Raw genomic sequence first — 12,687 nt, forward strand, 5'->3', positions numbered from 1 at the left:
ATTCAGCAGAGGAGGACAAAGGGTTTAATTAGGACGGGGAAAATAGAGTACGAGAGGAAGCTTGCCGGGAACATAAAAACTGACTGCAAAAGCTTCCCTAGATATGTGAAGAGAAAGAGATTAGTGAAGACAAACGTCGGTCCCTTGCAGTCAGACTCAGGTGAATTAATAGTGGGAAACAAAGAAATGGCAGACAAATTGAACAAATACTTTGATTCTGTCTTCACGAAGGAAGACACAAATAACCTTCCGGATGTACTAAGGGACCGAGGGTCTAGTGAGAAGGAGGAGCTGAAGGATATCCTTATTAGGCAGGAATTTGTGTGGGGAAATTGATGGGATTGAAGGCCGATAAATCCCCGGTGTCTGATTGTCTGCATCCCAGAGTATTAAGGAGGTAGCCTTAGAAATAGTGGATGCATTAGTGATCATTTTCCAACAGTCTATCGAATCTGGATCAGTTCCTATGGACTGGAGGGTAGAAAATGTAACAAAACTTTTTAAAAAAGGAGGGAGAGAGAAAACGTGTAATTATAGACCAGTTAGTCTGACATCAGTAGTGGGGAAAATGTTGGAATCAATTATTAAGGATGACATACTAGCACATTTGGAAAGCAGTGACAGGATCGGTCCAAGTCAGCATGGATTTGTGAAAGGGAAATCATGCTTGACAAATCTTCTGGAATTTTTTAAGGATGTAACTAGCAGAGTGCACAAGGGAGAACCAGTGGATGTGGTGTATTTGAACTTCCAAAAGGACTTTGACAAGTTTCCACACAAGAGATCGGTGTGCAAAATCAAAGCACATGGTATTGGGGGTAATGTACTGGCGTGGATAGAGAATTGGTTGGCAGACAGGAAGCAGAGAGTCGGGATAAACGCGTCCTTTTCGGAATGGGAGGCAGTGACTAGTGGAGTGCCGCAGGACTCAGTGCTGGGACCCCAGCTATTTACAATATACATTAATGATTTGGATGAAGGAATTGAATGTAATATCTCCAAGTTTGCAGATGTCACTAAACTGGGTGGCGGTGTGAGCTGTGAAGAGGATGCTAAGAGGCTGCAGGGTGATTTGCACAGGTAAGGTAAGTGGGCAAATGCATGGCAGATGCTGTATAATGTGGGTAAATGTGAGGTTTTCCATTTTGGTGGTAAAAACACAAAGGAAGAATATTATCGGAATGGTGGCAGATTAGGAAAAGGGGAGGTGCAACGAATCCTGGGTGTCATGGTACATCAGTCATTGAAGGTTGGAATGCAGGTTCAGCAGAAGGCGAAGAAGGCAAATGGCATGTTGGCCTTCATAGCTAGGGGATTTGAATATAGGAGCTGGGAGGTCTTACTGCAATTGTATAGGGCCTTGGTGAGGCCTCACCTGGAATATTGTGTTCAGTTTTGGTCTTCTAATCTGAGGAAGGATGTTCTTGCTATTGAGTGAGCGCAGCTAAGATTCACCAGACTGATTCCAGGGATGGCTGGACTGACATATGAGGAGAGACGGGATCAACTAGGCCCTATACACAGGAGTTTAGAAGGATGAGATGGGATCTCATAGAAACTTATAAGATTCTGACGGGACGGGACAGGTTAGATGCGGGAAGAATGTTCCCGATGTTGGGGAAGTCCAGAACCAGGGGACACAGTCTTAGGATAAGGGGTAGGCCATTTAGGACTGAGATGAGGAAAAAATTCTTCACTCAGAGAGTTGTTAACCTGTGGAATTCCCTACTGCAGAGAGTTGTTGATGCCAGTTCATTGGATATATTCAAGAGGTAGTTAGATATGGCCCTTACGTCTAAAGGGATCAAGGGGTATGGAGAGAAAGTGGGAAAGGGGTACTGAGGTGAATTATCAGTCATATTGAATGGTGGTGCAGGCTCGAAGGGCCGAATGGCCTACTCCTGCACCTATTTTCTATGTTTCTATGACCCCTCTCTCTCAAAAACATCCATTACAAGAAGCAAGTCTGCGGGTTGTGCTATTTCCACCCTGGTGGTGGGCAATGGTAGCCGACTGAGGGCATCAGCACAGTTCTCAGTGCCTGGACTGTGGCAGGTTACATAGTCATACGCACATAATATTAGTGGCCATCTTTGGATGCGGGACGAAGCATTGGTGTTAATACCTTTGCTTTCTGAGAACAGTGAAATGAGGGGTTTGTGTCGGTTTTGAGCTCGAACCGGAGTCCAAATAGGTATTGGTGCATTTTCTTAACCCCGTCTATGCATGCTAATGCTTCTTTCTCAACCATAATCGTTGAGGATATAACGAGCATGGTGGATAGAGGTGTACCGATGGATGTGGTATATTTAGATTTCCAAAAGGCATTCGATAAGGTGCCACACAAAAGGTTACTGCAGAAGATAAAGGTATGCAGAGTCAGAGGAAATGTATTCGCATGGATCAAGAATTGGCTGGCTAACAGAAAGCAAAGAGTCGGGATAAATGGGTCCTTTTCGAGTTGGAAATCGGTGGTTAGTGGTGTGCCACAGGGATCGGTGCTGGGACCACAACTGTTTACAATATACATAGATGACCTGGAAGAGGGGACAGAGTGTAGTGTAACAAAATTTGCAGGTGACACAAAGATTAGTGGGATAACGGGTTGTGTAGAGGACACGAGAGGCTGCAAAGAGATTTAGATAGGTTAAGCGAATGGGCTAAGGTTTGGCAGATGGAATACAATGTCGGAAAATGTGAGGTCATCCACCTTGGGAAAAAAAACAGTAAAAGGGAATATTATTTGAATGGGGAGAAATTACAACATGCTGTGGTGCAGAGGGACCTGGGGGTCCTTGTGCATGAATCCCAACAAGTTAGTTTGCAGGTGCAGCAGGTAATCAGGAAGGCGAATGGAATGTTGGCCTTCATTGCGAGAGGGATGGAGTACCTGAAGTACTGCGTGCAGTTTTGATCACCTTACTTAAGGAAGGATATACTAGCTTTGGAGGGGGTACAGAGACGATTCACTAGGCTGATTCCGGAGATGAGAGGGTCACCTTATGATGATAGATTGAGCAGACTGGGTCTTTACTCGTTGGAGTTCAGAAGGATGAGGGGTGATCTTATAGAAACATTTAAAATAATGAAAGGGATAGACAAGATAGAGGCAGAGAGGTTGTTTCCACTGGTCGGGGAGACTAGAACTAGGGGGCATAGCCTCAAAATACGGGGGAGCCAATTTAAAATCGAATTGAGAAGGAATTTCTTCTCCCAGAGGGTTGTGAATCTGTGGAATTCTCTGCCCAAGGAAGCAGTTGAGGCTAGCTCATTGAATGTATTCAAATCACAGATAGATATATTTTTAACCAATAAGGGAATTAAGGGTTACGGGGAGCGGGCGGGTAAGTGGAGCTGAGTCTACGGCCAGATCAGCCATGATCTTGTTGAATGGTGGAGCAGGCTCGAGGGGCTAGATGGCCTACTCCTGTTCCTAATTCTTATGTTCTTATATTATGTCGGCTCTTTCAGCCTTAGATAAACTTCTGAACGCATATACAACCGGTTGCAGTTTGCCTGACACATTGGCTTGCTGTAACACACAACTGACCCCGTACGAAGATGCATCACAAGCTAGTACTAAACGTTTACACAGGTCATACAATACAAGTAACTTGTTAGAACATTGCAGGTTTCTGGCCTTATTAAAGCTGTCTCTTGAGATTTACCACAAACCCAGTCATCATCCTTGCATAGCAATAAATGCAAAGGTTCCAGCAAAGTGCTCAACCCTGGTAGAAAGTTACCAAAATAGTTGAGGAGTCCCAGGAACGAACGCAGCTCCGTCACATTCTGCGATCTGGGTGCATTCTTGATGGCCTCTGTCTTGGAGTCCGTGGGTCTGATGCTATCTGCCACAATCTTTCTCTCCAAAAATTCGACCTCTGGCGCCAGGAAAACACACTTGGAACGTTTCAGCCTGAGTCCCACTCTGTCCAGTTGCTTTAGAACCTCTTCCAGGTTGTGCAAGTGTTCGGTGGTGTTGCGACCAGTGATCAGGATGTTGTCTTGAAACGGAACCGATTTCAGCAGACTCTCCATGTTCCTCTGGAAGATGGCTGCAGCCCCAATTGAATCCCAAAAGGGTATATGAACAGTCCTTTGTGCATGTTGATGCACGTCAATTTTTTCGATGGTTCAGCCAGCTCCTGTGTGATGTAAGCAGAGGTTAGATCCAGCTTGGTGAATGACTTCCCCCCTTCGGAACAGGTTATCCACTTTGGGTAGTGGGTACTGGTCCTGTAACGAGACTCGGTTGATCGTTACCTTGTAGTCCCCGCAGATTCTGACCATCCCATCGCATTTCAACACCGAAAAAATTTGACTGGCCCACTTGTTGAACTTGACTGCCGATATGATTCCCTCTCGTTGAAGTCTGTCCAGCTCGATCTTGACTTTTTCTCGCATCATATATGGAACTGCTCGGGCCTTGTGATGAACGGGCCGTGCATCAGGGAATAGATGGATCTGTACTTTGGCGCCTGTGAAGTTGCCGATACCTGGCTCAAATAACGACGGGAATTGGTTTAGCACTTGGACGCACGAGGCGTCATCCACCGAAGACAGTGCTTTGATGTCGTCCCAGTTCCATCGGATCTTCCCAGCCAGCTTTTGTCGAACAGCGTTGGGCCATCACCTGGTGCAATCCATAGTGATAAATCATGCACAGTTCCAGCGTACGATACCTTCACTGCCGCACTGCCAATGACTGGTATGAGCTCACTGGTGTACAGCTTTGTGTGAATTGGGCTTAGTTTTGGCCTTTGTGCCTTGTTGCCCCAGTTTCTCAAAAGCCTTCTGGCTCATAATTGACTGACTCGCCCCCGTGTCCAATTCCAGGGAAACTGGAATGCCGTTTAAATTGACTTTCAACATTATCGGAGGGCTTTTGGTGGTGAAGGTGTGTACCCCATACACTTCCTCGTCAGCCTCGGGTTGAGTTGCCTCTGTTACTCGTTCAGCGTGATCCCCGCCGGATCAGTCATCTTCTGCCGACTCTGCCACGTGGTGAGTCGCAGTACGTTTGCACATTCACTGGAGGTGTCCCATTGTTCCACAGCCTTTGCACACGTAGTGCTTGAATCAACATTGATGGGCTCTGTGATTGCACCTGCAGAGCCAACATGGTGTTAATGGATTCGCATTCACGCCCCACAGCTGACTCCGAGTCATCCTAGGTTTGGCCTCTACAGGTGTGTAGGTCCTGTCATGTACAGTTCTGCCTGCTGAAGGCGTTATTTTATGCACAGTACTTGCCGGTGAGCTTCGATGCTGCAAAGATATCTGCTTAGTGTTATCGTTCGTGGACATGAAAGCCTGGGTTATCGTGATGGCCTTGCTCAGATCTAGGGATTCGGCAGACAGCAGTTTGCGAAGAATGACCTCGTGGCCGATTCCAAGCACGAAAAAGTCCCGCAACATTTCCCCCAAAAATCCAGACAAATTCACACAGTCCCGCAAAGTGTCTTAGGTCGGCAACATACCTTGCCATGTTCTGGCTCTCAGAGCGATGGTGCGTGTAAAAGCGATACCTCGCCATTAAGATGCTCTCCTTTGGCTTGAGGTGTTCCCGAACCAGTGTGCACAACTCTGCATATGTCTTGGTCTGTTGGTCTCGTCGGTGCTAGCAGATTTTTGACGATGCCATTTATCGTGGACCCACAAACGGTGAGGAGAATCACCCTTCGCATGGCCGCGGTATCTTCCGTATCCAGCTCATTGGCCACGAAGTACTGGTCAAGATGCTCAATGAAGGCTTCCCAATCATCACCCTCAACAAATCTCTCAAGAATACCAACAGCAGCCATGACCGCGTGAAAAGTTTGTGATCTGTTACTCATCGCCAATTGTTATGTTTAGAATAACTCCACAAGACTTTATACTGTAAGCTCAAACTGTTGTGACCTTGGTCTCTTTAATGTAACTCCAGAGTGAGGAAGCAGCATGGTAAACTGCCTTTTATACCTGCTTGCCCAGGGTGTGCAGGTGACCCTTGGGTTTCCAACAGGTGCGCCCCCTGGTGGCAAGTCTTACACAATAGTAAAGTTTAGTTACATAACAATAATCACTCGGAGTGAAACGGAAGGGTTAGATGTCAGTGCAGTCGCTGACCCTTGCCCGTTGATGCTGCTCTGAGGCCTAAGTCATTTTGAGGCCAGGGCCCGATTTACATGCAGCCTGAGTGCACGGGCAGGAAGGGTGGGAAATCAACTGGTTCCAACATGGGCCTGGCCAGCAGTCGGAGCTGGCTGGGCCACTCAATGCCAGGACCACCACTTGTACTTGAAAATTGTCATCGAGGTCCGAATGTACGTCATCTTTACAAGTAACTTCTTACCTGAAATCGTCAGTCACTACGTTTACGCTTCTTAAGTCGCTGTCAAAAATGACAGCGGCTGCAGTGACAATGTAAAGGGGACGGTAAGTGGACCAATGCCATTTCCAGACCCCAACTGCCTATCTACTCCAGACAGAGGCACTGAAACTTGACCCCATTTTCAGCATTACTCCATCTGGGGTTGTATGGCTGGCTTGCAATTCATCGTAGCGGGAAAGATGGAGGGAAGATCTCGAGGAGTGATGGACTTAGTACTGTCAGGGGAGGGGGGCACCCAGATTTACCAGGGAACTGGATATTTATATCACCAGGGGAGGGGAATCCAGTGTCACCAGGGGAGGAGATCCAGTATCACCAGGGGAGGGAATCCAGTATCATCAGGGGAGGGAATCCAGTATCACCAGGGGAGGTGATCCAGTGTCACCAGGGGAAGGATCCTGTGTCACCAGAGGAGGGAATCCAGTATCATCGGGGTAGGGGATCCAGTATCACCAGGGGAGGGAATCTAGTGTCACCAGGGGAGGAGATCCAGTATCACCAGGGGAGGAGATCCAGTATCATCGTGGGGGGGGGGGGAATCCAATATCCCCAGGGGAGGGGATCCAGTGTCACCAGGGGAGGAGATCCAATATCACAAGGCAAGGAGATCTAGTATCACCAGGGGACGGAATCCAGTATTACCAGGGGGGAGGATCCAGTGTCAGCAGTGGAGGGGATCCAGTATCAACAGATTCGAGTGGGTGAGAGAAGTCTCCTTCTTTACATGTCTATAATGCAGTGTTATTGCAGTTCAGGATATGCAAGAAAGGATGCACTTATTTGTACTGCAAAAATGGCCAATGTGCTCTACCCTTTGTTTCTGATTGGTCCCCTTGGAGGATAAGCCACATCCTGAAGTTTCACTGGAATGTGTAACTGGATCTGCCTATCCCAAGGTCTCACTGACTTTGCAAATTGTGACTCGATCCACTTTGATCTTCTGAAGCGACAGACAGAGCTCCTCAGAAGACAGCAAGGGAGCCAAAGTGCCTTACCCCAGTCCAAGTGCATCCTTCTGCTTCCCCCCACCTCCCCACCATAGGTGGGGCAGTGTGTACGGATTGTTAACAAGTTTATTGGGTTAAAATGAATAGTGACAGTGTCGTGACTTCGGGATATCATCCACTCCGACGATGTCCCTTGTAGAGGGTTGGAAGAACGTGATCCGTCTTCCTGAGTTCCCTCTCTCCCCTCCGATTCCCGCCCCGCCCACCCCCACTGCCCATGTCTCTCTCATCCCCCCCCCCAGCCTCTCTCTCCCCCCCGCCCAGCCTCTCTCACTCTCCCCCCAGCCTCTCTCCTCCCAGCACCTCTCTCACTCTCCCCCCTGCCCAGCCTCACTCTCACTCTCCCCAGCCTCTCTCTCACTCCTTCTCTCCCCCAGCCTCTCTTTCTCTCCCCCCAGCTCCCGCAGCCTCTCTCTCTCACTTCCCCCGCAGCCTTTCTCTCTCTCTCTCCCCCCACCCCCCCCCCCCCACATCCTCTCTCTCTCCCCCCAGCCTCTCTCTCTCTCCCCTCCCCTCCGCAGCCTCTCTCTCTCTCTCCACTCCCCTCCGCAGCCTCTCTCTCTCTCTCCCCCCACCCACCGCAGCCTCTCTCTCTCTCCCCCCAGCCTCTCTCTCTCCCCCACCTCCCGTAGCCTTTCTCTCTCTCTCTCTCTCCCTTCACCTCCGCAGCCTCTATCTCTCTCCCCCCACCCCTCGCAGCCTCTCTCTCTCTCTCCCCCAGCCTCTCTCACTCTCCTCCCAACCGCCCCCCCCCCACAGTCTCTCTCTCCCCCCAGCCTCTCTCTCTCTCTCTCCCCCCCACCCCTCTCACTCTCTCCCTCCACCCAGCCCCTCTCTCTCTCTCTCCCCCCAGCCTCTCTCACTCCCCCCCCACCCCCGCAGCCTCTCTCTCTCTCTCTCCCCCAGCCTCTCTCACTCCCCCCCCAGCCTCTCTCTCTCCCCCAGCCTCTCTCACTCTACCCCCCCCTACCATCTCGCTCTCCCTCTCTCTCCCCCCAGCCTCTCTCTCTCTCCCCCCAGCCTCTCTCACTCCTCCCCCCACAGCCCCTCTCTCTCTCTCGCCCCCCAGCCTCTCTCACTCTCTCTCTCTCCCCCCAGCCCCTCTCTCTCTCTCTCTACCACCAGCCCCTCTCTCTCTCTCTCTCTCTCCCCCCAGCCTCTCTCACTCCTCCCCCCCCCAGCCCCTCTCTCTCTCTCTCTCTCGCCCCAGCCGCTCTCACTCTCTCTCTCTCCCCCCAGCCCCTCTCTCCCTCTCTCTCCCACCAGCCTCTCTCTCTCCCTCCCCCCAGCCCCTCTCTCTCTCTCTCTCTCCCCCCAGCCTCTCTCACTCCTCCCCCCCAGCCCCTCTCTCTCTCTCTCCCCCCAGCTCTCTCACTCTCTCTCCCTCCCCCCAGCCCCTCTCTCTCTCTCTCTCTCCCCCCAGCCTCTCTCACTCCTCCCCCCCTAGCCTCTCTCTCTCTCTCTCCCCCACCCAGCCTCTCTCTCTCTCTCTCTCTCTCCCCCAGCCTCAGTCGCTCTTGGCCCCAGGCTGGCCGGGAGGGAGGGAGAGAGTCGGAGCCTCAGGTCCTGCTTCTCGGCAGCACGAGTATGGAATGATTCGGGCCAGGGGCGGAGCTTTACAGGGGCAGGGCTTGTCGCATGTCTGTCAAAAAAGTGCAGTACAAATAGTTACTTCGGACAAGAAAAGCACGCAAAGGATGTACTTGCTAAATGGTGTATTTCCTTTTACAGGGTGACAGAGGATACAAAGGAGGCAAGGTTAGAACAGCTTTGAATCATTTCTGCATTTAAAAGAGTTTATTTTCCTAAAGGCATGCATTAAAATGTCTCACTTGTGTTCTTTCCTGTACTAACCGCTATCTCCACCTGTTCTGCCCGATGATTGTAGGGTGCAAAGGGATTCCCCGGAAGGGATGGAAAAGATGGGCATAAGGTAAGAGTGACGGAGTACAGCGGGACCGAATATTGCTTTAAAGAAAGCAACCGTCCTTCAATCAGGAACAGCCAGTATTAAAAGATCAGTCCGAATAAAGTCCACTCGAAGGAGTAGTTATATACAGGGTTCACGGTGGATGCATTATATAAGAGATTGCAAGCAAAATAGAAAGAGATCTGTCAATCTCTAGTGCACTTTTATGAGATAATTGGGTTTTTATTTCCCTAACGTGAAATGCATTTGGATATAAAGGTAGCAGTGTCAGTCCGCCCACAGCATCGTGAACAGCAATCTCTAGTTCCATTCAAATAGGATAAGGCAATGTGCCTTCACTACACAGTCACTTTCCATTGCACGTTATATAGCTGTCTGTTATATCCTTTACCTTTGCTGTTAAGAATGCTCTAGCATTTTTACATCCCTCCTAGCGGTTGAATTGTTTACTTACATGTTCTGCCTAAATATAAATCCCAGAGAGACCAGGTCCAAAACATATGTATGGAGCGCAGAGAAGCAGAGGCCCATTTTAACCTAACACGCCGGGTGGGAAACCCACGGGATCGGATGGAACGTCTGTTTTACACCCTGCCCAATATTACTCTCCATTGACTTCAGTTTCTGTTTCCCGATGGGTGGGTTAGATTAAAATTACCCTCAAGCGTAAACCAGCTAACCCCCCAGCTTTGGTGCAGTGTAATATGTCTCTGCGTAAAATACTCATACTCCGAGATTAGATAGCGAGAGATGGGTCAGTTGGTGGCATTATTGACTCTGAGTCAGAGAGTTGTGGGTTCTATGCCCCACTCCAGGACTGGAGCATAACTTAGCGAACACTGAGTGAGTGCTCCCTTGTTGCAGATGCCATCCTTTGGAATGAGATGTTAAATTGAGGTCCTGTCTGCTACCTCAGATGAACATTAGGGGGTCCTGTGGCTCAGAAGAGAACAGGAAGTTTACCCAGTGTCCTAACACCAGCAGAACAGATTAAAGTTCGTCTCACTGCTGTTTTGGGATATTGTTCTGTGCTGTGTAATCAGTGAAGTTCAGTAGTGTAGTGGTTCTGTTATTGGACTAGAAATCCAGAGGCCTGGAATAATAATCCAGTAGAACAAAAGCTCCAATCCCACCATTGCAGTTTGAGAATTTGAATTCAGCATTAAAAATCTGGAAGGAATAAGCTGGTATCAGTAAAAGTCACTATGAAACTGTCCAATTGTTGTTAAAACCCAACAGGTTCGCTAACGTCCTTTAGGACAGGAAACCTGCGATCCCTAACTATCCTCCAAAGTGGTCTAGCAAGCCACTCAATTCCACCACCACTGGCTCGGGGCAGTGAGGGATGGGCAAGAAAAATTTGGCCTTGTCAGTGACGCCTGCACCGTGAGAATGAATATTAAAAAAAGATATACGAGAATACTTTGTACATGCAAATCCTTTCTTTAGTGTTACACAGAGTAGTTTACATTATAAATCATGGCCTATAAGGCACTTACAGATGAAGTAATCATATATTCGACAGTGATGGATTGTTTTTTATATTATTACAACACAGAGTTGAATTTTTAATGCTTTCTCTATCATCAGGGTGAGGCTGGGTACAATGGTCTGCCGGGCTGCATTGGGTCTGCGGGATCTCCTGTAAGTATGGTGCTCAACTTTGCTCCTTTTCTTATGAAAACATTTCAAATACTTGGTAATGTCCATTGATCCATGACACAGTGTTACTGGCTTTTCTTCCCAATCAAAGTGTTAGCTTGTGAATTTGAAAGCAGCATCTCCACTGGAGTTGAAATACAAGCCTGTAAGTGCGGGCCTGAACTGCATGGTGTGTGGCTTGGATCTGTATTTGACCTATGGGCACTGAATAAATACATGGCCCTGAAAGAGATAAAGATTGCAGAGTTTATAGAATAACATTGGCCTGGACTAATAATCCAGGGAGCAGGAGTTCAATTCCATCAGGGCACTTTGAGAATTTGAATTCAATTCAAAATAAAAAGCTGGTATCAAGGGTTGACTTTTAATTCTAATATATTAACTGCCCTCTGAAGTGGCCTAGCACGCCATTCAGTTGCATCAAACCGCTACCAGTTGGTCAAGAAGAAGGCCACAACCACCTTTTCAGGGATGGTCAATAAATACTGGCCATGCCAGTGATGCCCACATCCCGAGAATGAATATTTTAAACAGTACAGGTCTCTACAAAAGCGGGGTGTTTGGAAAAATAGCTCAGCTAATGTGAATGAACATGCCGGCTCAGGTGCAAAGGCAAAAGCTCGGTTACTGGTTGCGGAGACTGAAACTCCTTTTCAGAATTATGTTTTAAAACTTTCCCACTGTTATATAATTTATCCCCAAACCTTAAACCATGTGAAATTGTGAAGCAACTTTAGTAAAGTAGCTAATCCAAATTCTCCCCTTTGTCTGGGCACATTGCCCTTGTTGCACAAAGCGGACTCTTTGAGGCTTCAGCCTGCCTTCCTGTTGTGTATGCAATAACTGTTAGACTGAGTACTGTTTAACTCCAAGAGGTATGACCTTGGCTCTGCTTTATTAAGGCCCAAAAGTGACTAATATATAAAATGGCTGGCCTTTTATACTTGGGCTGCATACACATGCATGCAGCCCAATGGCCTCCAACAATGACGCCATCTAGTGGCCAGTGATCCCGAAAGTACATACATGACACTTCCTCCGCCATCACTTAATGGGGAAACAGTCCCATATTGATGTTTACTCTGTCATCATTGATGATGGACATTTCCACCCCCGCAAAAAAGGTAGCTACTCAATCATTCCATACACCGCCACATGGATGCTGAAGTTTCCTGGAGGAGTGTTAATGATTAGCCTCATCATTTGCTGCACTTCTCCAAATCCTCCAACGTTCTCAGACCTTGTTATATGTACTTAAGTTTCTGGATATTCCTCTATCCTTTTAATGCAGAATGTTAACCAGAGCTTGCTGGACCTGCACCAACTGTCTACAGAGAGGACAGATCCTCCTCTGTATGATGGACTGAGAAGCCACCATTTGGATGAGTCAGTCAAGACCATCTTGAAGCTCAAGCTTCACATCATCAACTAGAAATATCTGGGAGCTCTTGGGTATGTGGTGGGGAGGGGCTTAGATGTATGGCCAGCACCCACTACCAATTGATATGAGGAATCCAATCCTCCAGGATTGTCCTGGTGTTTTCAGGAATTAAAGAATAATCTCCAGGGCACTGCTGTGAGCACACTAGAGAGAAAAATCATAGGAACATTAAAAACTTACGTGGAATTTTTTATCATTTTCTTTGAGCACTTTTGTTTGTTAATTATAAAAAATATTGGAGCTGAGGGAAAAGGACTGGCTGACAGTCAAG

At 48.1% G+C, this 12,687-nt stretch overlaps 1 protein-coding gene across 1 annotated transcript in view; it reads left to right on the forward strand.

Moving 5' to 3' along the window:
• The window catches only part of col6a1 (collagen, type VI, alpha 1), a 117,306-nt gene that overhangs the window by 33,458 nt on the left and 71,161 nt on the right, over window positions 1–12,687 (forward strand). Inside the window, exons 12-14 of the mRNA XM_070876207.1 lie at window positions 9,115–9,141; window positions 9,272–9,316; window positions 10,904–10,957. Coding sequence (XP_070732308.1) covers window positions 9,115–9,141; window positions 9,272–9,316; window positions 10,904–10,957 — 126 coding nt within the window. The remainder of the gene's footprint in view (window positions 1–9,114; window positions 9,142–9,271; window positions 9,317–10,903; window positions 10,958–12,687) is intronic.

Source organism: Pristiophorus japonicus, chromosome 3 (assembly GCF_044704955.1).
Source record: "Pristiophorus japonicus isolate sPriJap1 chromosome 3, sPriJap1.hap1, whole genome shotgun sequence".
Lineage (NCBI taxonomy): Eukaryota > Metazoa > Chordata > Chondrichthyes > Pristiophoridae > Pristiophorus > Pristiophorus japonicus.